The 26461-nt window shown below is 42.7% G+C and overlaps 1 protein-coding gene across 2 annotated transcripts in view; it reads left to right on the top strand.

Moving 5' to 3' along the window:
* The window catches only part of dclk1a (doublecortin-like kinase 1a), a 183435-nt gene extending 164958 nt beyond the window's left edge, over positions 1 to 18477 (top strand). For both annotated transcript variants that reach the window (XM_045690206.2, XM_045690207.2), the window contains 8 exons: positions 5606 to 5752; positions 12669 to 12802; positions 15322 to 15399; positions 15705 to 15801; positions 15919 to 15999; positions 17267 to 17380; positions 17582 to 17655; positions 18291 to 18477. In XM_045690206.2, coding sequence (XP_045546162.1) covers positions 5606 to 5752; positions 12669 to 12802; positions 15322 to 15399; positions 15705 to 15801; positions 15919 to 15999; positions 17267 to 17380; positions 17582 to 17655; positions 18291 to 18348 — 783 coding nt within the window. In that variant the 3' untranslated portion in view covers positions 18349 to 18477. The remainder of the gene's footprint in view (positions 1 to 5605; positions 5753 to 12668; positions 12803 to 15321; positions 15400 to 15704; positions 15802 to 15918; positions 16000 to 17266; positions 17381 to 17581; positions 17656 to 18290) is intronic.
* Positions 18478 to 26461: the final 7984 nt, after the last annotated feature.

The raw sequence follows: 26461 nt of genomic DNA, 5'->3' as shown, positions 1-26461 counted from the left end.
CACAACAAAATCTGGATTAAGTCAAGGGGTATGAATACTTTCTGAAGGCACTGTATATATATTTATTTTTTGGTCGAGGGCCCCTAGAGGTCAAATGCCCTAAGCGACCTCTTATGCCTGGAGCCAGACCTGCACACACAGAAAGGGATGATGAGGAGTAGAGATGGATGGAGGGAATGAGTGAGAGAGAGAGAAGAAGAGGAGAGGAGTAGAGAGAGAGAGAAAAAGAGAGCAAAAGAGAGTCACATTGAGAAAGGGAGGAAGAGGAGAGAGGTAACAAACTGACAGAGAGAAAGCAATAAAGAGCTTCGATAAATTTTTTTAAAGATAAATTGACACAGGGCATAAAGAGAGAGGGAGAGAAAAAGAGAGGGACAGAGGGTAAATATGGGGATGAGAGAAAGAGAGAGGGAGATTGAGGAAAAGGCAACACATGTCTCGCCTGCTCCCGCTCTCCCGCTCTATTGCTCGAGTGCGGCAGACTGCCTATCATTACGCACACCTGTCCCCTTCGTTACGCGCACCTGCGCCTCATTGGACCCACCTGAACTCCATCAGTATTTGATTGCCTCCCCTTTATCTGTCTGTTCCTCTGTTTGTTCCCTGTTTCAGCATTGATGTTGTTACTTTGTCCCCTGTCCAGACGCTGTTCCTGTCTTGTTTTATGTCCGTTATTCATTCAATGTTCTCCCTGTACCTGCTTCCTGTCTCCAGTGTCAACCCTCACAACACAGGGACAAAGAGAGAGAGTGAGAGATAGAGATAGAGAGAGAGAGGGAGAGAGAGAGAGAGAGAGAGAGATAGATAGAGGGAGGCAAAGAGAGAGAGATACAAAGACAGAGAGAGAGAGAGAGATAGAGGAAGGCATAGAGAGAGAGACAGAGAGAGAGAGAGAGAGAGAGAGAGATAGAGGAAGGCAAAGAGAGAGAGATACAGAGAGACAGAGAGAGAGAGAGAGGGAGAGAGAGAGAGAGAGAGAGAGATAGAGGAAGGCAAAGAGAGAGATACAGAGAGACAGAGAGAGAGATAGAGGAAGGCAAAGAGAGAGAGAGACAGAGAGAGAGAGAGACAGAGAGAGAGAGAGACAGAGAGAGAGAGATACAGAGAGACAGAGAGAGAGACAGAGAGAGAGATACAGAGAGACAGAGAGAGAGAGACAGAGAGAGAGAGAGATACAGAGAGAGAGAGAGGAAGGCAAAGAGAGAGAGATACAGAGAGAGAGAGAGAGAGAGAGAGAGAGAGAGAGAGAGAGAGAGAGAGAGAAGTGAGCGATTGAGGAAAGCAACACAGTTACAAGAGGAGACTTGACAGTTTTCTCATTTTAATGACTGTGTGTCTCTAAGCCTGTGAGTCTCAGTGTGTGTGTCAGTCTGTGTGAAACCAAGCCCTATTTTAAGCTTCTGCTTCACTTGTGTATGCATTATAGTCGAGCTGGTTTGCAAGACTATAAAGTCGTGGCCAAAAGTTTTGAGAATGACACAAATATTAATTTTCAGAAAGTCTGCTGCCTCCGTTTGTATGATGGCAATTTGCATATACTCCAGAATGTTATGAAGCTTGATCAGATAAATTGCAATTAATTGCAAAGTCTCTCTTTGCCATGCAAATTAACTGAATCCACAAAAAACATTTCCACTGCATTTCAGCCCTGCCACAAAAGGACCAGCTGACATCATGTCAGTGATTCTCTCGTTAGCCTGTTGGGGCTCGGGGGCAGTATTGAGACATTTTGAAAAAAATATGTGCCCATTTTTAACTGCCTCCTACACCAACTCAGAAGCTAGGATATGCATATTATTAACACATTCGGATAGAAAACACTCTGAATTTTCTAAAACAGTTTGAATGGTGTCTGTAAGTATAACAAAACTCATATTGCAGGCAAAAACCTGTGAAAAATAGATTAAAAAAAATGTGAATTTTGTGACTGTACTATTTAGTGTCATTGTTTTATAGATACCATAGTGAGAAAGGATTCATTTCGCAACACCTACGGCTTCCACTAGATGTCAACGATCTTAATAAAGTTGTTTGAAGCGTCTATGATAAACAGAGAGCAAATTAGAATCCAAGGAAGTTGACATGTCATCACTTCATTTTTTTGTGCCTGCGCATAAATCTGAGAAACGTGAGTTTTGTCTTCATTGTTTATCTCGACATAGGATAGGTTGTGTGAAAATATTACTGATGTTTAACGTTAAAAATGGACCAAAAGATAAATGCTAAACAACATTTGACATGTTTGAACGAACATAATTAGATTATTTACTAGGTTTTTTTAGCTTTTCGGCGTGATTTTACAGTCCCCCACCACGTTTTGTGGGAGCATAATGAACGCTAAGTACTTGGTGTTATTTGGACATAAATTATGAACTTTGTCAAAAGAAACCACATTTGTTCCGGACCTGGGATGCCTTCCGGACCTGGGATGCCTGTCTTCTGATGGAGATAATCAAAGGTAAGGGGATATTTACAATGTTATTATCGATTTTAGATGATGCTAACTGTATAGCATAGCCTGTTGTTCTTAGCATAGCACCCCGTTTATTGCAAAATGTGATTTCCCAGTAAAGTTATTTTGAGATCTGGCCATTCGGTAGCAATTACGAGATGATAATATATTATTCTTTGAATGACAATATTATAATTTACCAATGTTTTCGAATAGTAATTTTGTTATGTTCACCGGAAGCATTTCAGAGAAGAAAAAAATCTGAATTTCACGCTACTGTAAAATGCTGTTTTTGGATATAAATATGAACTTGATGGAACAAAAAATGCATGTATTGTATAACATAATGTCCTAGGAGTGTCATCTGATGGAGATTGACAAAAGTTAGTGCATAATTCAAGCTGGTTTCTGCTTTTGGTGACGCCTGACCTTGAATTGAAAATGGATGTTTGTACTTTTGTGGCTATGTACTGTCCTAACATAATCTAACTTTATGCTTTTGCCGTAAAGCCTCTTTGAAAATCGAACAATGTGGTTAGATTAAGGAGATGTTTATCATTTAAATTGTGTAAAATAGTTGATTGTTTGAGAAATTGAAATTGTTAGATTTTTGATGTTTTGAATTTCCAGCCTTGTTAGCAATCCCGGCTCGGGGTTCATTGCTAACCTGTAGCCCCAACAGGCCCCACAGGTGTGAGTGTTGACGAGGACAAGGCTGGAGATCACTCTGTCATGCTGATTGAGTTCGAATATCGATTGGAAGCTTCAAAAGGAGGGTGGTGCTTGGAATCATTGTTCTTTCTGTGTCAATCATGGTTACCTGCAAGGAAACACGTGCCGTCATCATTGCTTTGCACGAAAAGGGCTTTCAGTATGGCTGAAATAGCTGAATACACTAATTTGAAGGGGTGTCAACATACTTTTGTACATATAATGTATCTATAAAAGGGTTCGTAGCGTAACAGTTAGTGTTACCGCCCTGGGATTGGAAGGTCCTGGGTTCGCCTACCGGGAAGAGGCTATTTTGACCATTCTGTTTCGCATTGACGAGCCACAGGGTTATTTAGGCTTTTTGTTAAAATAGCTGAATACACCTGATTCTACCACTCAGCTGTTCATCAAGATCTCAGCTGTTTATCAAGACCTCAGCTGTTCATCAAGACCTCAGCTGTTCATCCGGATCTCAGCTGTTCATCAAGACCTCAGCTGTTCATCAAGACCTCAGCTGTTCATCAAGACCTCAACTGTTCATCAAGACCTCAGCTGTTCATCAAGACCTCAGCTGTTCATCACGACCTCAGCTGTTCATCAAGACCTCAGCTGTTCATCGAGACCTCAGCTGTTCATCGAGACCTCAGCTGTTCATCAAGACCTCAGCTGTTCATCAAGAACTCAGCTGTTCATCAAGATCTCAGCTGTTCATCAAGACCTCAGCTGTTCATCGAGACCTCAGCTGTTCATCAAGACCTCAGCTGTTCATCAAGACCTCAGCTGTTCATCAAGACCTCAACTGTTCATCAAGACCTCAGCTGTTCATCAAGACCTCAGCTGTTCATCAAGACCGCAGCTGTTTATCGAGACCTCAGCTGTTCATCCGGATCTCAGCTGTTCATCAAGACCTCAGCTGTTCATCAAGACCTCAGCTGTTCATCAAGACCTCAACTGTTCATCAAGACCTCTGTATGTACAAAGTTTAATATATCTGATTAATGTTTGATTGTATATTTTGTAATAACTCACTATTGTTTACAGGTAATGTAGTACTAAGCCTTTCTACAGTCAAATATAAAGTACATTTTCATGTATATAGTTTTAGGTTATTTTGTGTATTTTTCAGGAGCTTTCTCGATGTTCTTGTTACAAGATATCACGGACATGATTTCCAGTTTACTCCATATTGGCTAAAATGGGTTTCTGGTTTCTCGCTTCCCTCTGGAAAATCTGAAATAAATACTAATAACTGTATTATGTCTGTTGCCATTTGTCATTATTGTGTACTTTTACTTTAGTTTTATTAAAGAGGTTCGTCCTCTATACATTTCTATGGACAGCGGCCGTCATGACGTTTCTCCAAACGGCCTTTCTCCGCTCGCTCTAGAACTAAATGAGGTAATAAGTAGAGATCGGATCATGGAAACGCGCGGTAGAGATATGATTCACAAAATAACTGTAATAACAGTTAAATAAAGAAATATATTTCACACAATTTGAAAAAAATAACACGGTACTTTACTCCGTGTGTTACAGGCATCGATGAACGGTGACCAAAATGCAGCGGGTATAGTGCTCATCTTTCTTCTTTATTTAGAAAAGAACAACTCAAAACAAAATAAACAGATGACGAAACAGTTCCATAAGGTACACAGACTATACAGAAAACAACCACCCACAACCCACAGGAAAAACAGGCTGCCTAAGTATGGCTTCCAATCAGAGACAACGAAAGACACCTGCCTCTGATTGGAAGCCATACTCGGCCACACATGGAAAAAGAAACATAGAAATAGAAAACTAGAACCAAAATCCCCTAGAACCAAAAAAACCCAGAACACACAAAACAAACACCCCCTGCCACGCCCTGACCATGCTACAATTACAAATGAGCCTTTTACTGGTCAGAACGTGACACCGTGACTCATAATAATAATTTGTTAATGTAATGTGCTACTTTTGTAAGGCGTTACCCTGAACACTGCTCAGGACTCTGCTTCACACTCACACGCAAACTAGTTGTTTACGTGTTGATAAAAGTCACCTTGTCGCAGAGAGATTTACACGGTTATCAAAACGTCACGTCAGGCACACACCCTACACAAAACACAGCCCTTATTTTAAGTGTTTCTAAAATCCCCTATGGGGAAAAATGAATGGTGGAAAAATGATTGGAACTATTTCCCTGTGTGACCGCTAGGTTTTATGACTCATACTGTGGTACATTTTACATTTGAGTCATTTAGCAGACGCTCTTATCCAGAACGACTTACAGTACTGAATGCATACATTTCATACATTTTTTCCCCCATACTGGTCCCCCGTGGGAATCGAACTCACAACCCTGACGTTGCAAACACCATGCTCTACCAACTGAGCCACACGAGACCATATTGGGATTGTATTAATATTGTTGCATGTAATTCTCTGTGTTGTCCATAGGGGGGCGATCTGTTTGATGCCATCACGTCCACTAACAGATACACAGAGAGAGATGCCAGCGGGATGCTTTACAACCTGGCCAACGCCATCAAATACCTCCACAGCCTCAACATCGTACATAGAGACATCAAACCAGAAAACCTACTGGTAAGAGAGGTGTGTGTGTTTGTGTGTGTGTGTGTGTGTGTTTGTGTGTGTGTGTGTGTGTGTGTGTGTGTGTGTGTGTGTGTGCGCGTGTGTGTGCGCGTGCGTGCGTGCGTGTGCGCACGCGAGAGAGAGAGAGTTGTGGGATCCGTAATCGCATCATCAGTAGTCTCATCACTGAAAGGGTTTGATGCATCACTGTTAAAAGATAAACTCATCAAATATGGCACACACAATCCATTCAATTTCAATTCAAGGGGCTTTATTGGCATGGGAAACATATGTTTACATTGCCGAAGCAAGTGAAATAGATAAATAAACAAAAGTGAAATAAACAATACAAATGAACAGTGAACAATACAGTTCCAAAGGAATAAAGACATTTCAAATGTCATATTACATCTATATACAGTGTTGTAACGATGTGCAAATAGTTAAAATACAAAAAGGGAAAATACATAAACATAAATATAAACACTCTCTCTTAATGATGAAGTGATATCACTCATTCTGAGTAGGAGAGAGAGAGACATGACTCACCCCTGCAATGATGCAGTCGTTCTCCCCCCATACCTCCTTCTGTCTCTCTCTTTACAGATGTAGGATCTTAATTTGATCCATATTTTGTTTTTGAGAATTGCAAACTTGTAGTGTATTTTAGTTTTAAAAAGGCTTCTAAAGTTTGTATCAACCTCTACATGTTAATTATAATTCCCATTTTCCGTTGCTGCAGGACTATTTTCCTGCTGTAGCAAATCGGCTCAAATTAAGATCCTACATCTGTATCTTCTCATCTCTCTCTCTCTCACACACTTGTCCTCTCAACACACACGCACACACACACACACCCAAAGTGTCCGCTGGTCCACGCGTGTGGCTGGAAGCGTATGTTTGTTTAAACACATTAGACGAACACTAGTGAGCACACACCAGATGTGTTCAATGTTCCCTCCCTATTTTGGCGCTAAGCACATTTTTGGTCAGCTGAGATCAAACTTCATCATTGTGAAAATTCTGTGCAACTTCCGATGTGCATTTACTGTGAACACTGAGGCTGTACCTGCTTTAAATTACAGTTTTAACAGTGTACAAGTAGGCTACTGTGGCTATTTGATCATAATGTAGGCCTACCAGAGTGGCCTACTGTCATCGTCGTGTGTGTAGGTGGCAAGGAAGTCAGGCTCAGGAGAAACCAACTTGGTATAACTGGAGTAGTTTAATAAATAATAAACTAACACTAACTCCAAAACCAACATACATAAAAATAACATGGGTAAAAATACCCAAAGCTCACCAATACAAAAATACACGAAATCAATAACAAACAAAACAATCTCAGACAAGGACATGAGGGAAAACAGAGGGTTAAATACACAACATGTAATTGATGGGATTGGAAACAGGTGTGTAGGAAAACAAGACAAAACCAATGGAAAATGAAAAATGGATCAGTGATGGCTAGAAGACCGGTGACGTCGATCGCCGAGCACCACCCGAACAAGGAGGGGCAGAAGTCGTGACACCTACCATCAAAAACAATGGAGAAAAATGCATCCCATAACATTTTAACATGGAAATAACTATTGAAATAGCTGTTCTATGATTCAGCCTACAGTAGCAGCCAATGTGTGGTGTACATTGTAGGTCTACATTCCATTCGATGTTGAAACCATGCAGGGCTTGAAAATGAGCCTGCTTATCCGCTCGTCCTTTAGACAAGGAGGTCACTGAACATGTTGTTCTATTGTGTTGTTTGATGCAAGAAACCACTTTAGAACAGAAAATGCATTATTATTATCACCGAGAATCAGACAACAATGTATTCTACCCTTTAAAATGTATAATACCCTCTAAAATGTATCCTACCCTCTAAAATGTATCCTACCCTCTAAAATATATCCTACCCTCTAAAATGTATCCTACCCTCTAAAATATATCCTACCCTCTAAAATGTATCCTACCCTCTAAAATATATCCTACCCTCTAAAATATATCCTACCCTCTAAAATGTATCCTACCCTCTAAAATGTATAATACCCTCTAAAATGTATCCTACCCTCTAAAATGTATCCTACCCTCTAAAATGTATCCTACCCTCTAAAATATATCCTACCCTCTAAAATGTATCCTACCCTCTAAAATGTATCCTACCCTCTGCCCATTGGTAACTTAGCGTATTCTAGCCTGCCTCAAAATACAACACTGCCCCTTTAAGACATACAGTTGAAGTCGGAAGTTTACATACACCTTAGCCAAATACATTTAAACTCAGTTTTTCACAATCCCTGACATTTAATCCTAGTAAAAACTTCCCTGTCGTAGGTCAGTTAGGATCACCACTTTATTTTAAGAATGTGAAATGTCAGAATAATAGTAGAGAGAATGATTTATTTCAGCTTTTATTTCTTTCATCACATTCTCAGTGGGTCAGAAGTTTACATACACTCACTTAGTATTTGGTAGCATTGCCTTTAAATTGTTTAACTTGGGTCAAACATTTCGGGTAGCCTTCCACAAGCTTCCCACAATAAGTTGGATGAATTTTGTCCCATTCCTCCTGACAGAGCTGGTGTAACTGAGTCAGGTTTGTAGGCCTCCTTATTCACCCACGCTTTTTCAGTTCTGCCGACAAATGTTCTATGGGATTGAGGTCAGGGCTTTGTGATGGCCATTCCAATACCTTGACTTTGTTGTCCTTAAGCCATTTTGCCACAATTTTGGAAGTATGTTTGGGGTCATTGTCCATTTGGAAGACCCATTTGCGACCAAGCTTTAACTTCCTGACTGATGTCTGAGATGTTGCTTCAATATATCCACATCATTTTCCTACATCATGATGCCATCTATTTTGTGAAGTGCACCAGGCCCTCCTGCAGCAAAGCACCCCCAAAACATGATGCTGCCACCCCCATGCTTCACAGTTGGGATGGTGTTCTTCGGCTTGCAAGCATTCCCCTTTTTCCTCCAAACATAACGATGGTCATTATGGCCAAACAGTTCTATTTTTGTTTCATCAGACCAGAGGACATTTCTCCAAAAATTACGATCTTTGTCCCCATGTGCAGTTGCAAACCATAGTCTGGCTTCCTTATGGCAGTTTTGGAGCAGTGGTTTCTTCCTTGCTGAGTGGCCTTTCAGGTTATGTCGATATAGGACTTGTTTTACTGTGGATATAAATACTTTTGTACTTGTCTCCTCCAGCATCTTCACTAGGTCCTTTGCTGTTGTTCTGGGATTGATTTGCACTTTTCGCACCAAAGTACATTCATTTCTAGGAGACAGAACGCGTCTCCTTCCTGAGCGGTATGACGGCTGCGTGGTCCCATGGTGTTTATACTTGCGTACTATTGTTTGTACAGGTGAACATGGTACCTTCAGGTGTTTGGAAATTGCTCCCAAGGATGAACCAAATAAAGCTCTTTACCTGACTGGCTTTTCAAAGATGTCTAGAAATGTACACATTTTGTGCTCTTGTAGGAAGCAATCAATCCCCCATTGCTGACTACAAATGATCTATAACTGGGCTGATAACTCACCAACTATTTATTTTTAATTTGACAGGGACAGTGCACATTAATCAATGAACACATCTGCACATGAACACATCTGCGACTACATGCCGCTCTATCCCTTTGATCTCAAAACAAGCGCATGTACTTTCGTCCGTTTATGCCTGTCAATGCAATATAACCCTCCTCCGATTCGCTCTGCCTAAAACAAAATCTCAGTGTTACATAGTTAATTTTGAGGCTAATATTATGTGGATTCGATTCAAAACGTTAATAGTGTAAACTAACGGGGGAAAACTCGGATAAAGTTGAGTGAAGTTCTTCAGTCCTGGGAGAGCTGTGCGCCCATGCAGCTTAGACATAGGTTGTAACTGGTTGCATGAATATCATGATGAATATACAGTATGTTCATGTCATTGTCAACTGCATTACACCCCCCCCAAAAAATATTTGAATTTAGATGCTAACAAATGCTAACCGTACGTCACTGTATATAATGGTTATCTAGCACGCTAGCTATCCCAACTGCTACATCCAAAATAATAGTATTTGTAACAATAACAGCAGAGTTTAAATTTAGCCAAATACAGCCTTAGCGACTGTCCAAGCAACCATCCGACAACACTGTTTAATACAGGCTATTTGGAAACTATGCAACGGACACCAGAGCTGGAGATGTCATTCCATGAGTTTTTGAGTGTCTATTTAGAATATTTCCAGATGTTATTAAACGAAGGGAGATCCAATATGATCAGAAACTACAGACGGGTTATATAGATGGCTGAATATGATCAGAAACTACTGACGGGTTATATAGATGGCTGAACGTGATCAGAAACTACTGACGGGTTATATAGATGGCTGAACGTGATGAGAAACTACTGACGGGTTATATAGATGGCTGAACATGATCAGAAACTACTGACGGGTTATATAGATGGCTGAACATGATCAGAAACTACTGACGGGTTATATAGATGTCTGAACGTGATCAGAAACTACAGACGGGTTATATAGATGGCTGAACGTGATGAGAAACTACTGACGGGTTATATAGATGGCTGAACGTGATGAGAAACTACTGACGGGTTATATAGATGGCTGAACATGATCAGAAACTACAGACGAGTTATATAGATGGCTGAACATGATGAGAAACTACTGACGGGTTATATAGATGTCTGAACGTGATCAGAAACTACAGACGGGTTATATAGATGGCTGAACGTGATGAGAAACTACTGACGGGTTATATAGATGGCTGAATATGATCAGAAACTACTGACGGGTTATATAGATGGCTGAATATGATCAGAAACTACTGACGGGTTATATAGATGGCTGAATATGATCAGAAACTACTGACGGGTTATATAGATGGCTGAATATGATCAGAAACTACTGACGGGTTATATAGATGGCTGAACGTGATGAGAAACTACAGACGGGTTATATAGATGGCTGAACGTGATCAGAAACTACTGACGAGTTATATAGATGGCTGAACGTGATCAGAAACTACTGACGGGTTATATAGATGGCTGAACATGATCAGAAACTACTGACGGGTTATATAGATGGCTGAACGTGATGAGAAACTACTGACGGGTTATATAGATGGCTGAACATGATCAGAAACTACAGACGGGTTATATAGATGGCTGAACATGATGAGAAACTACTGACGGGTTATATAGATGGCTGAACATGATCAGAAACTACAGACGAGTTATATAGATGGCTGAATATGATCAGAAACTACTGACGGGTTATATAGATGGCTGAATATGATCAGAAACTACTGACGGGTTATATAGATGGCTGAACGTGATCAGAAACTACAGACGGGTTATATAGATGGCTGAACGTGATCAGAAACTACTGACGAGTTATATAGATGGCTGAACGTGATCAGAAACTACAGACGGGTTATATAGATGGCTGAACATGATCAGAAACTACAGACGAGTTATATAGATGTCTGAACATGATCAGAAACTACAGACGGGTTATATAGATGGCTGAACATGATCGGAAACTACAGACGAGTTATATAGATGGCTGAATATGATCAGAAACTACTGACGGGTTATATAGATGGCTGAACATGATCAGAAACTACAGACGAGTTATATAGATGTCTGAACGTGATGAGAAACTACTGACGGGTTATATAGATGGCTGAACGTGATCAGAAACTACTGACGGGTTATATAGATGGCTGAACATGATCAGAAACTACTGACGGGTTATATAGATGGCTGAACGTGATGAGAAACTACTGACGGGTTATATAGATGGCTGAACGTGATGAGAAACTACTGACGGGTTATATAGATGGCTGAACATGATCAGAAACTACTGACGGGTTATATAGATGGCTGAACATGATCAGAAACTACAGACGAGTTATATAGATGGCTGAACATGATCAGAAACTACTGACGGGTTATATAGATGGCTGAACATGATCAGAAACTACTGACGGGTTATATAGATGGCTGAACATGATCAGAAACTACTGACGGGTTATATAGATGGCTGAACGTGATGAGAAACTACTGACGGGTTATATAGATGGCTGAACATGATCAGAAACTACAGACGAGTTATATAGATGGCTGAATATGATCAGAAACTACTGACGGGTTATATAGATGGCTGAACGTGATGAGAAACTACTGACGGGTTATATAGATGGCTGAACATGATCGGAAACTACAGACGAGTTATATAGATGGCTGAACATGATCGGAAACTACTGACGGGTTATATAGATGGCTGAACATGATCAGAAACTACTGACGGGTTATATAGATGGCTGAACGTGATGAGAAACTACTGACGGGTTATATAGATGGCTGAACGTGATGAGAAACTACTGACGGGTTATATAGATGGCTGAACATGATCGGAAACTACAGACGAGTTATATAGATGGCTGAACATGATCGGAAACTACTGACGGGTTATATAGATGGCTGAACGTGATCAGAAACTACTGACGGGTTATATAGATGGCTGAATATGATCAGAAACTACTGACGGGTTATATAGATGGCTGAACGTGATCAGAAACTACTGACGGGTTATATAGATGGCTGAATATGATCAGAAACTACTGACGGGTTATATAGATGGCTGAACATGATCAGAAACTACTGACGGGTTATATAGATGTCTGAACGTGATCGGAAACTACAGACGAGTTATATAGATGGCTGAACATGATCAGAAACTACTGACGGGTTATATAGATGGCTGAACGTGATCAGAAACTACTGACGGGTTATATAGATGGCTGAACGTGATGAGAAACTACTGACGGGTTATATAGATGGCTGAACGTGATCAGAAACTACTGACGGGTTATATAGATGGCTGAATATGATCTCTCCCCACCTCTCCAGGTGTATGAGCATGTTGATGGCAGTAAGAGTCTGAAGTTGGGGGACTTTGGTCTGGCCACCGTAGCAGATGGACCCCTCTACACTGTCTGTGGAACACCCACATATGTAGCACCAGAGATCATCGCAGAGACAGGGTACGTACAATATGTGTGTGTGTGTGTGTGTGTGTGTGTGTGTGTGTGTGTGTGTGTGTGTGTGTGTGTGTGTGTGTGTGTGTGTGTGTGTGTGTGTGTGTGTGTGTGTGTGTGTGTGTGTGTGTGTGTGTGTGTGTGTGTGTGTGTTGTATACAGAACGTCTCCTGATCCTCCCTCTCTCTCACTCTTTCCTTGAGTTTTTCCTTCCTCCCTTTTCTACAAATCTCTCCTCTCTTTCTCTATCCTTCCTTCCTTCCTTCCTTCCCTCCCTCCCTCTCTCTCTCTCTCTCTCTCTCTGACCTGTGTGTTCTCCCTTTCTCTCTCTTTCTCTCAATTCAATTCACAGGGCTTTATTGGCATGGGAAACATATGTTTACATTGCCAAAGAAAGTGAAATAGATCATTAACAAAAGTGAAATAAACAATAAAACATTTACAGAAAGCATTACACTCACAGAAGTTCGAAAAGAATAAAGACATTTCACATGTCATATTATGTCTATATATAGTGCCTTGCTAAAGTATTCACCCCTTGGTGTTTTTCCTATTTTGTTGCATTACAACTTGTAATTGAAATTGATTTTTATTTGGATTTCATGTAATGGACATACACAAAATAGTCCAATTTGGTGAAATGGAATGAAAAAATTACTTATTACATTTTCTTTTTTTAAAACAACAGAAAAGTGGTGGTGCATATGTATTCACCCCTTTGCTATGAAGCCCTTAAATACAATCTGGTGCAACCAATTACCTTCAGAAGTCACATAATTAGTTATATAAAGCCCACATGTGTGCAATCTAAGTATCACATGATCTCAGTATATATACACCTGTTCTGAAAGGCCCCAGAGTCTGCAACACCACTAAGCAAGGGGCACCACCAAGCAAGCGACATCATGAAGACCAAGGAGCTCTCCAAACAGGTAAGGGACAACGTTGTGGAGAAGTACAGATCAGGGTTGGGTTATAAAAAAATATCAGAAACTTTGAACATCCCACGGAGCACCATTAAATCCATTATTATAAAATGGAAAGAATATGGCACTACAACAAACCTGCCAAGAGAGGGCTGCCCACCAAAACTCACGGACCAGGCAAGGAGGGCATTAATCAGAGAGGCAACAAAGAGACCAAAGATAACCCAGACCTCAATCCACAGCGGAGATTGGAGTATCTGTCCATAGGACCACTTTAAGCCGTACATTCCACAGAGCTGGGCTTTACGGAAGAATGGCCAGAAAAAAGCCATTGATTAAAGAAAAAAAATAAGCAATCACATTTGGTGTTTGCCAAAAGGCATGTGGGAGACTCCCCAAACATATGGAAGAAAGTACTCTGGTCAGATGAGACAAAAATGTTGCTTTTTGGCTATCAAGGAAAATGCTATGTCTGGCGCAAACCCAACACCTCTCATCACCCCGAGATAAACATCCCCACAGTGAAGCATGGTGGTGGCAGCATCATGCTGTGGGGATGTTTTTCATCGGCAGGGACAGGGAAACTGGTCAGAATAGAAGGAATGATGGATGGCGCTAAATACAGGGAAATTCTTGAGGGAAACCTGTTTCAGTCTTCCAGAGATTTGAGACTGGGACGGAGGTTCACCTTCCAGCAGGACAATGACCCTAAGCATACTGCTAAAGCAACACTTGAGTGGTTAAGGGGAAACATTTAAATGTCTTGGAATGGCCTAGTCACAGCCCAGACCTCAATCCAATTGAGAATCTGTGGTATGACTTAAAGATTGCTGTACAACAGAGGAACCCATCCAACTTGAAGGAGCTGGAGCAGTTTTGCCTTGAAGAATGGGCAAAAATCCCAGTGGCTAGATGTGCCAAGCTTATAGAGCCCTCCCCCAAGAGACTTGCAGTTGTAATTGCTGCGAAAGGTGGCTCTACAAAGTATTGAATTTGGGGGGGTAATAGTTATGCACGCTCAAGTTAATGTTTCATGTGTAACCCCCCCCCCCCCCCCCCCCCCCAATTCCAGGTTGTAAGGCAACAAAATTGGAAAAATGACAAGGGGGGTGAATACTTTCGCAAGCCACTGTACAGTGTTGTATAATGTGCAAATATAGTTAAAGTACAAAGGGGAAAATAAATTAACCTAAATATGGGTTGTATTTACAATTGTTTGTTCTTCACTGGTTGCCCTTTTCTTGTGGCAACAGGTCACAAATCTTGCTGCAGTGATGGCACACTGTGGTATTTCACCCAATAGATATGGGAGTTTATCAAGATTGGATTTGTTTTCTAATTCTTTGTGGTTCTGTGTAATCTGAGGAAAATATGTGTCTCTAATATGGTCAAACATTTGGCAGGAGGTTAAGAAGTGCAGCTCAGTTTCCACCTCGTTTTGTGGGCACTCGTTTTGTGGGCAGACATAGCCTGTCTTCTCTTGAAAGCCTGGTCTGCCTACGGCGGCCTTTCTCAATAACAAGGCCATGCTCACTGAGTCTGTACATAGTGTCTCTTTCTCTGAGCTGTGTATTCTCTCTCTCTGTGTGTGTATTCTAGGTATGGCATTAAGGTAGATATCTGGGCAGCAGGAGTTATCACCTACATCTTGCTGTGTGGCTTCCCTCCCTTCCGAGGGTAAGAAGCACTGACACCCCAACTGAACCAAACATACACGTTCTTGTTTAATACGCAATTCAGCTGTGATCTAATATGACATAAAACTAAGCTAGGTGTTTTACATTTTGATGAATCCATGTTGGGAGTGTAATTAGTGCCATACTCCCCTCTTGTGGTTGGAAGGAGTATTACTGAATCTCTGAGACCAGACACAGACATCTTTAAACTTGAGATACCTTCAAATATAACACAGAATCATGACCACAGCATACATAGAGAACCTAGTCCACATAACGCTTTAAATCTACTGTCTGTGTATGTAGGAGCAGTGATGACCAGGAAGTGTTATTTGACCAGATCCTGATGGGACAGCTGGAGTTCCCTCTCCCCTACTGGGACAACGTGTCAGAGACTGCCAAGGTAACACACACACACGCACACGTGTACACACACACACACACACACACACACACACACACACACACACACACACACAGTAGATATATTGAGAGTGTAACCCTTCTGTGTTGTGTGTAGGAGCTGATTAGGTCCATGTTGGAGGTGGAGGTGGATCAGAGATACACAGCAGAACAGGTTCTGGAGCACCCCTGGGTCAATGTGAGTAGGTCTCCTCTCCTCCTGTAACCCTGGGTCAATGTGATTAGTTCTCCTCTCCTCCTATAACCCTGGGTCAATGTGAGTAGTTCTCCTCTCATCCTGTAACCCTGGGTCAATGTGAGTAGTTCTCCTCTCCTCCTGTAACCCTGGGTCAATGTGAGTAGTTCTCCTCTCATCCTGTAACCCTGGGTCAATGTGAGTAGTTCTCCTCTCCTCATATAACCCTGGGTCAATGTGATTAGTTCTCCTCTCCTCCTATAACCCTGGGTCAATGTGAGTAGTTCTCCTCTCCTCCTCTCCTCCTGTAACCCTGGGTCAATGTGAGTAGTTCTCCTCTCCTCCTGTAACACTGGGTCAATGTGAGTAGTTCTCCTCTCCTCTCCTCCTGTAACCCTGGGTCAATGTGAGTAGTTCTCCTCTCCTCCTCTCCTCCTGTAACCCTGGGTCAATGTGAGTAGTTATCCTCTCCTCTCCTCCTGTAACCCTAGGTCAATGTGAGTAGTTCTCCTCTCCTCCTATAACCCTGGGTCAATGTGATTAGTTCTCCTCTCCTCCTCTCCTCCTATAACCCTGGCTCAATGTGAGTAGTTATCCTCTCCTCTCCTCCTGTAACCCTAGGTCAATGTGAGTAGTTCTCCTCTCCTCCTATAACCCTGGGTCAATGTGAGTAGTTCTCCTCTCCTCCTATAACCCTGGGTCAATGTGATTAGTTCTTCTCTCCTATACATACTGTACTAGTGTTTCACCATCCTGGCCCTGGGGACCCCAAGAGGTGAACACTTTAGGTTTTGCCGTTGTAATAACGTAGTACAAACAGGCTAACTTTCCTCTTTGTTCTCAGTGTCATCTTCACCATCTACAGAACAGTAGACCTGCACTTACTCTCATCATACTGTCTTCTACATAATATATTTCTTTCAATGGTATTTTTATTTGAAAATAGGATATAGCTTGAAGTGAATTCTCCTGCTAAACCAGACCTTCACTTTTCATCCCCTCTCATTCCTCCTCTTCCTCCTCCTCCCATTCCTTCTCTCCTCTTCCTCCTCCTCCTCCCATTCCTTCTCTTCTCTCCTCTTCCTCTTCCTCCTTCTCCCATTCCTTTTTCTCCTCTTCCTCCTCCCATTCCTTTTTCTCCTCTCCTCTTCCTCTTCCTCTTCCTCCTCCTCCCATTCCTTCTCTTCTCTCCTCTTCCTCCTCCTCCCATTCTTTCTCTCCTCTTCCTCCTCCTCCCATTCTTTCTCTCCTCTCTTCACTCTCTCTGCAGGATGATGGTGTGTCAGAGAATGAACAGGAGCTGTCAGTAGCAGGGAAGATCAAGAAACACTTCAACACCAGCCCTAAAACGAACGACACCACCGCCGGAGTGTCCGTCATCACGGTATGCCCCCAACAGACTAATACAGACATACAAACTAGTTCCAGTTTGTTTCTACTGGGTACTAGACTGTATTGGCTTTGTCTTTGGCTCTAAGGCTGACTGTACTGAGGTTTACTCCTGTTGTACTGGTGTAAAAAGCTAACTGTACATGTTTCCTACTGGTTTTAAACGTGTTACTGGTTTCTCTGTTCTGTTGTGCAGTTGGACCACAGCTTCTCCATGCAGCGCTCTGGGTCGTTGGACTTCCACCAGCACCCGGCCATGTACTGGATAAGGTATAACCTGTTGTAACGACAACACCCCCTGCTTCTGCCTCCATTTCCTGTGTCTCCACATACAGTGTGCTGATTGGCTGCTGGCTTCTGTGTGCTCTGTCAGCGTGTTTACAGCTTTTGTGGCCCTGTTACCTTTTGTGGCCCTGTTACCTTTTGTGGCCCTGTTACCTTTTGTGGCCCTGTTACCTTTTGTGGCCCTGTTACTAACATGTGTCTGTAGAAAAGTGGAGCGCTCTCAAACTGTTAACTCTCAACAAACTGTTGACTACAGTGAACAATGATTTGATCAACCCGAGGAGACTGTATCTGTTGAGGTGTTGAAAGTGTGAGAGAACGCTCCTTTTTCTACTAGTACACCTACCTGTCTCTGAGAATGCTCCAGCAGCTATCCTTGAAACTTCAGTTTGCACATGTCTGTCACCATCAGCTTGTGACCTGTGTCGTTTAGAGCTTCTCTTCTTCTCTTCTCTCATCTGGCATTCCTGTCCTCCCTCTCTCTTTCCTCTCCTCTACTGCCCTCCCCTCCCAACCTCTCCTCTACGCATGCTCCTCCACTAACCCACAGTCTTTAGCATGAGCAGCATCTCTGATGAGCAGCGTCTCTGATTGGTTCTCCTGTGTCTCCTCTACCTCAGGCCACCGCTCTTGATAAGGAGAGGCAGGTTCTCAGACGAAGATGCAACCAGGATGTGAGCTCACGCCCGTTGCCGTTGACGACAAAAACAAAAACAACAATGGAAAAACCGACTAGCTGCCTCCCCAGCCCGACCCTCGCCCCCCTCTTTCTGACCTTTATCCTCGGCTCCGTCCCTAACCCTGACCCCTCCACCAGCCACACCCCGGCGTTGGATGATGAGGATATCTCTCTCAGCTCAGCTGGGACGGTTCGTTCTCCTAACTCCCCCTTTTAGAGGTAGGGAGAGGGGTAATATGTTCCACTAACTCCCCCTTTTAGAGGTAGAGAGAGGGGTCATATGTTCTCCTAACTCCCCCTTTTAGAGGTAGAGAGAGGGGTCATATGTTCTCCTAACTCCCCCTTTTAGAGGTAGAGAGAGGGGTCATATGTTCCACTAACTCCCCCTTTTAGAGGTAGAGAGAGGGGTCATATGTTCTCCTAACTCCCCCTTTTAGAGGTAGAGAGAGGGGTCATATGTTCCACTAACTCCCCCTTTTAGAGGTAGAGAGAGGGGTCATATGTTCCACTAACTCCCCCTTTTAGAGGTAGAGAGAGGGGTCATATGTTCTCCTAACTCCCCCTTTTAGAGGTAGAGAGAGGGGTCATATGTTCCACTAACTCCCCCTTTTAGAGGTAGAGAGAGGGGTCATATGTTCCCCTAACTCCCCCTTTTAGAGGTAGAGAGAGGGGTCATATGTTCTCCTAACTCCCCCTTTTAGAGGTAGAGAGAGGGGTCATATGTTCTCCTAACTCCCCCTTTTAGAGGTAGAGAGAGGGGTCATATGTTCTCCTAACTCCCCCTTTTAGAGGTAGAGAGAGGGGAGAGATGTTCTCCTAACTCCCCCTTTTAGAGGTAGAGAGAGGGGTCATATGTTCCACTAACTCCCCCTTTTAGAGGTGGGGAGAGGGTAGAGATGGGAGAAGAGGAGTCATATGTTATCCAAACTCCCATTTTTATCGAAGTAAGGGGGAGAGATGGGAAAAGAGGGGTCATATGTTCTCCTAACTCCCCCTTTTAGAGGTAGGGAGAGGGGAGAGATGGGAAAAGAGGGGTGATAGTTCTCCTAACTCCCCCTTTTAGAGGTGGGGAGAGATGGGAAAAGAGGGGTCATATGTTCTCCTCCTTCTAGATGTAGGGGAGGAAAGTAGAGGAGATAGGGGAGGGGTCTTTCCTTTCCGCCCCCCATCTCCCCCTTCTAGGACAGAACAGGGGAGGGGAGGGATGAAGAGGGACAGGGGACAGGGGACAGGGGAGGGGAGACAGGGAACAGGGGAGGGGAGAGCTGGAGGGACTGGGGACAGGTCGGTGGCCGATGGTCAAGAAAAAGGAGAAGAGGTGAAGAAGAGGACATAAAGGACTTTTCCAAACATCTTCTCGTGGAACAGAGTACATGTTGAAGAGCTGTAGATCTGAAGAGGGTTGACGTGCTAGTTAACCCTTTGTGAGGATCAGAGTTCTACGTAGTAGCAAGGACTGACTCTCCTCTAGATACAGTCTGGGTCAACCTGTACCAGCAGCCACCTAAGGGACACCTTTTAATACAACACTCCATGTTTGTATTTGTCTTTTAAATTTAGTCATTTTTCCACTGAAGTTTGAAGAAAAATGATGTCGTATGGTGGTTAATGTTTCAAAATAACTTGTTTTGGAAACAGAAAAATGGAAAAGTAGTGAAATAGAGAAAAATGTATACGTATATTTAGCCACCGTTAGTTTTTCTGGATGGATCAAGCACTTCCTTGATGAACTGAACTGTCTGATCTCTCTTAAAGCAGCTAAAAGAAAGAGATGAACAGAAAGGAGAAAGCGAGAGAAGGTGGTCGATACTCAACTCCATACTCTTCCTCTTCTTCCTCACCCTACTCTCTCCAGAATACTGATGTCTTTCTGTAGTGTTTGAGTACTAGCTATACTTCAGTATACATTAACAATTTACAGACCATAGCTCAACTACATGCTAGCTGCATCTGGACTCCACTTTCAGTCCAGTAGACAGGGGTTTATTATGGCTAAGAGAAGACCAGGGGTCTGTTCAGTAGACACAAAACGTTTCTAAATGTAGTAGGAACCAAACTAACTTGGCTAATTAGAAAGCTAATTAACGTTTTCTTTATTTTGTGCTTTTCTGAACATGACTCAACCCCGATGTACTCTCTGTCAGTTGACACACAGTGTTGCAGGTAGAAATAAGAAACATAGATCACATTTCACAAGGAAAAGATAACAATGTATTTTCTATAGATGTAATATCTATATCTGCAACACTATTCACTGTTCTCTCCATGTAGCCAGAGGAACACGGTGGGAGACGTCTCAAATGGCACCCATAGGGTTCTGGTCAGATGTAGTGCACTATATTGAATAGGGTGCCATCTGGGACTTACATCCGGACTAACTAACTCTTTAACAGAACATGGTTTGGTGACAGGGTCTTGTTTGTACTCTATGTAAATAATATAATTTAATTTATTTTAAATAGTTCACAATATATTTCTTTATCTACATCAAAAAAAAAAAAATAACTATACGAGTCAGTGTACGTTCATATCTAATAAACAGACCGTCGTCATGGATCAACTTCCTGTCACATGACTCGGGGAATGACGACAACTTCCTCTAACAGTGTCTTTAGGATACTGTAGTCACAGAGTTTCTAAACTCGCGAGACTTATGGGAACGCTTCCGAAGCAGACTCGGCGGACCTGACCGGGGTCAAGAGAACTCAATGAGGGAAGATGAGAATTATTCCTTTTAGTTGTTAATTGTCTGTATTTTTTTAAAAGGCAACAACCTAGATTGAAACCGATTGTTCTGAGTAGCTGACCATGTTATTACTACAACCTCGTAAACGCGTCACACTGACACCTTCTCATTTTCCTCAACAAATATAAAAATAAAAAAAAACGACTTGATATCGAAGGAGTGCGCAGTTCACGGTGTGCCGACCGTTAGACCCCGATGACGTGTTTCTGAGCATGAGCTTATGCTAGCCAACGTTGTCATGACATTGCCGTGATCGGGGGGGTTTATATTGGAGAAGTTGTTTCTACGTATATCTTCACACTTAACCATCTTTGCTGTAGTATTTAACCAGTCACCACAGTAGCTATCTGGGAAACGTGGTGCGTTCAGTTCAACTCCTCTCCCCAGTGTATTAGAATCAGTTGTGTGCAGTGGCGGTTCTAGACCATTTCAACTGGGGGGGGGGGACCAAGCTGGGGCCAGTTGTACTGTTAGAGGGGCCAGTTACATTAGACGTTATTGTTGTCATTTAGTTTTCTTCACTGCATTTCAGGCATTAGCAGGCAAAAGACCATGTTCCGCATTGCCACTGTCTAATAACGGATGTAAAAAAAAAGAACGCTAGCAAAAATGTGTTATGTAAAAATGATTTCATACTCCACATTTAGGGGGGCCACAAGGGGGTCCAACATTGTTGTCACAGGGGCACTGGCCCCCCCTGCCCCCCCCCGCCCAGAACCGCTAGTGGTTGTATGCGATACCTATACCTCTGTTCAACTATTAAAATCAATACTGTTGGCCTGCGTGTGGGATTTTATTTAATGAATATACTCTAAATGAAATCAGAAATGAATTGTGTATGTACCAGCTTGCCTGTCATTACTGTGTCTGCTGCAGCATCCATATTATGGGTTCCTCTTATGGGTTCCAGTATGGGTTCCTCTTTTGGGTTCCTCTGGGTTCCATTCTGGGTTCCTCTTTTGGATTCCTCTGGGTGCCTCTTATGGGTTCCTCTGGGTTCTATTCTGGGTTCCTCTTTTGGATTCCTCTGGGTGCCTCTTATGGGTTCCTCTGGGTTCCATTCTGGGTTCCTCTTTTGGATTCCTCTGGGTGCCTCTTATGGGTTCCTCTGGGTTCCATTCTGGTTTCCTCTTTTGGGTTCCTCTGGGTGCCTCTTATGGGTTCCTCTGGGTTCCATTCTGGGTTCCATTCTGGGTTCCTCTGGGTTCCATTCTGGGTTCCTCTGGGTTCCATTATGGGTTCCTCTGCCAAGGAGTTGTTGATGCATGCCAGATATTTAAACTCCTGGATGGTATTTTAAGAATCAGCTAAGCACATTATATGCTATAACAATCTGTTACCCGACGGCAAAGTCAATGACGAAGCACGCAATCGTTGGTTGGTGCATGCAACGTCTGAGTAGGGGAACGTGACCAATTGTTCCCCCCCCCCCAGAGAGTTTGATTCGATGGCACATTTGAGGTCCTTTTCTCAATCTGATTACATCGACTCCTTGCATCCTCTCCTCCTTTCCTCTCCTCCTTTTGAAAACGTCAAAGGGAAGCAAGGAGAGGAAACCTGTAAACAAATGTCTGACTTGCGCCTACATGCAAGTTTCTGCTGTTGCTCTTTAACGACTTCATCCATTTTGGGAGACCCTATTGTCAACCAATTATTAGGCTGTTTTTGTTTGACCCACACGAACGTGACCAAAGACATGACTGAAACAGGAACCAACTTGTTGTGATTTGTGTTCAGTGGATACAGTGCCTTCGGAAAGTATTCAGACCCCTTGACTTTTTCCACATTTTGTTACGTTAAAGCCATATTATAAAATGGATTAAGTACAAATAAATCCTCAGCAAACTACAAACAAATACCCCATAATGACAAAGAAAAAACACGGTTTTTGAATTTTCTGCACATTTATAGATATATATATATAAACGTATTTATATAAGTATTCAGACCCTTTGCTAAGAGATTCAAAATTGAACTCTAAAACTTGATTGGAGTCCACCTGTGGTCAATTCAATTGATTGGACATGATTTGGAAAGGCACACACCTGTCTATATAAGGTCCCACAGTTGAAAGCGCATATCAGTGCAAAAACCAAGTCATGAAGTCAAAGGAATTGTGTGTTGAGCTCCGAGACAGGATTGTGATGAGGCACAGATCTGGGGAAGAGTACCAAAAAATGTTTGCAGGATTGAAGGTCCCCATGAACACAGTGGCCTCCATCATTCCTGAATGGAAGAAGTTTGGAACCACCAAGACTCTTCCTAGAGCTGGGCGCCCGGCCAAAGTGAGCAATCATGGGAGAACGGCATTGGTCAGGGAGGTGACCAAGAACCCAATGGTCACTCTGACAGAGTTCTAGAGTTCCACTGTGAAGATGGGAGAACCTTCCAGAAGAGGAACCACCTCTGCAGCACTCCACCAATCAGGCCTTTATGGCATTCTGAAGCTGAGCTGCAGCCTTCATTATTGGAGGACATAAACAATGCTATTCTGTCCCTATTAATTAAAAGGTAGGCCCACCTCTTATTCTTTAAATAGGAAGAACATAACAATAATATCGGGGACACCAGGCCTGGTTTTCATAGTTGATTTTGAAAAGGCTTTTGATAAAGTACGACTGGAGTTTATATATAAATGCCTAGAATATTTCAGTTTTGGGGAATATTATAAAATGGGTAAAGTTATGTATAGTAACACTAGGTGTAAAATAGTAAATAATGGCTACATCTCAGAAAGTTTTAAACTATCTAGAGGAGTAAAACAAGGTTGTTCACTATCAGCATATCTATTTATTATGGCCATTGAAATGTTAGCTGTTAAAATCAGATCCAACAATAATATTAAGGGATTAGAAATCCATAGCTTAAAAACTAAGGTGTCATTGTACGCTGATGATTTCATGTTTTCTTTTAAAACCACAATTAGAATTGCAACATTTTCCTGGAACTATCGCTGCAGATAGCAATACTGGGTGATTTGAAAAGCCATAGTCAAACAATCAACAATATAATCATTGTTTTAGCAAAAATGTTTATTTTTAATTTACAATCTGTAGAAGCTATGAGAATAGAAATGTTCAGTACTTTTGCAAAGCATCACAGCACAGTTGAAAAATATATGGCAAATAGAAATCCAAAATGGATGGTGTTAAGGGATAGATGGGAGAGGTTGATATTGCATGACATAAGTATTTGATACATCAGAAAAGCAGAACTTAATATTTGGTACAGAAACCTTTGTTTGCAATTACAGAGATCATACGTTTCCTGTAGTTCTTGACCAGGTTTGCACACACTGCAGCAGGGATTTTGGCATCCCCAAAGAATGATGTTTCCACCTGTAAGTAGGAAAACCTGCAAAATCGGCAGTGTATCAAATACTTGTTCTCCCCACTGTATATGTATACATGTATGCATGCGTTTATGTATATGGATATACACTGCTCAAAAAAAATAAAGGAACACTAAAATAACACATCCTAGATCTGAATGAATGAAATAATCTTATTTAACTACTTTTTTCTTTACATAGTTGAATGTGCTGACAACAAAATCACACAAAAATAATCAATGGAAATCCAATTTATCAACCCATGAAGGTCTGGATTTGGAGTCACACTCAAAATTAAAGTGGAAAACCACACTACAGGCTGATCCAACTTTGATGTAATGTCCTTAAAACAAGTCAAAATGAGGCTCAGTAGTGTGTATGGCCTCCACGTGCCTGTATGACCTCCCTACAACGCCTGGGCATGCTCCTGATGAGGTGGCGGATGGTCTCCTGAGGGATCTCCTCCCAGACCTGGACTAAAGCATCCGCCAACTCCTGGACAGTCTGTGGTGCAACGTGGCGTTGGTGGATGGAGCGAGACATGATGTCCCAGATGTGCTCAATTGGATTCAGGTCTGGGGAACGGGCGGGCCAGTCCATAGCATCAATGCCTTCCTCTTGCAGGAACTGCTGACACACTCCAGCCACATGAGGTCTAGCATTGTCTTGCATTAGGAGGAACCCAGGGCCAACCGCACCAGCATATGGTCTCACAAGGGGTCTGAGGATCTCATCTCGGTACCTAATGGCAATCAGGCTACCTCTGGCGAGCACATGGAGGGCTGTGCGGCCCCCCAAAGAAATGCCACCCCACACCATGACTGACCCACCGCCAAACCGGTCATGGTGGAGGATGTTGCAGGCAGCAGAACGTTCTCCACGGCATCTCCAGACTCTGTCACGTCTGTCACATGTGCTCAGTGTGAACCTGCTTTCATCTGTGAAGAGCACAGGGCGCCAGTGGCGAATTTGCCAATCTTGGTGTTCTCTGGCAAATGCCAAACGTCCTGCACGGTGTTGGGCTGTAAGCACAACCCCCACCTGTGGACGTCGGGCCCTCATACCACCCTCATGGAGTCTGTTTCTGACCGTTTGAGCAGACACATGCACATTTGTGGCCTGCTGGAGGTCATTTTGCAGGGCTCTGGCAGTGCTCCTCCTGCTCCTCCTTGCACAAAGGTGGAGGTAGCGGTCCTGCTGCTGGGTTGTTGCCCTCCTACGGCCTCCTCCACGTCTCCTGATGTACTGGCCTGTCTCCTGGTAGCGCCTCCATGCTCTGGACACTACGCTGACAGACACAGCAAACCTTCTTGCCACAGCTCGCATTGATGTGCCATCCTGGATGAGCTGCACTACCTGAGCCACTTGTGTGGGTTGTAGACTCCGTCTCATGCTACCACTAGAGTGAAAGCACCGCCAGCATTCAAAAGTGACCAAAACATCAGCCAGGAAGCATAGGAACTGAGAAGTGGTCTGTGGTCACCACCTACAGAACCACTCCTTTATTGGGGGTGTCTTGCTTATTACCTATAATTTCCACCTGTTGTCTATTCCATTTGCACAACAGCATGTGAAATGTATTGTCAATCAGTGTTGCTTCCTAAGTGGACAAGTTGATTTAACAGAAGTGTGATTGACTTGGAGTTACATTGTGTTGTTTAAGTGTTCCTTTTATTTTTTTTAGCAGTGTATTTACCCCAAAAATATTTGGGTGATTGGAAATTATGCAGACAATTACATTGATGGAAGCAACAATCTTTCCGCAATACCAAGCTGATCCACCCCATAAAAAAATACAAATAAATAAATAAAAGTTAGAACATAATCCCTGAGGGACAACGTTTACTACCTAAAATACTGGAATCATCAGGGGCCTGTTGCACAAAACTAGGATAAGGGATTAAGCCAGGATATCTTGGTGATCCTGGCTCAATTGATCCGTAATCCGGTTGCACTAAAGATGGATAGGGGGCAGGAGGATATGTTATGGTATAAATTACCATGGAGATTTATTCTGTGGAGCTAGCCTGCTCCA

The sequence above is a fragment of the Salmo salar genome, chromosome 11 (assembly GCF_965601325.2).
Source record: "Salmo salar chromosome 11, fSalSal1, whole genome shotgun sequence".
Lineage (NCBI taxonomy): Eukaryota > Metazoa > Chordata > Actinopteri > Salmoniformes > Salmonidae > Salmo > Salmo salar.
Note: the sequence above shows the minus strand (reverse complement) of the source record. Positions and strands in the feature narration are given on the sequence as shown.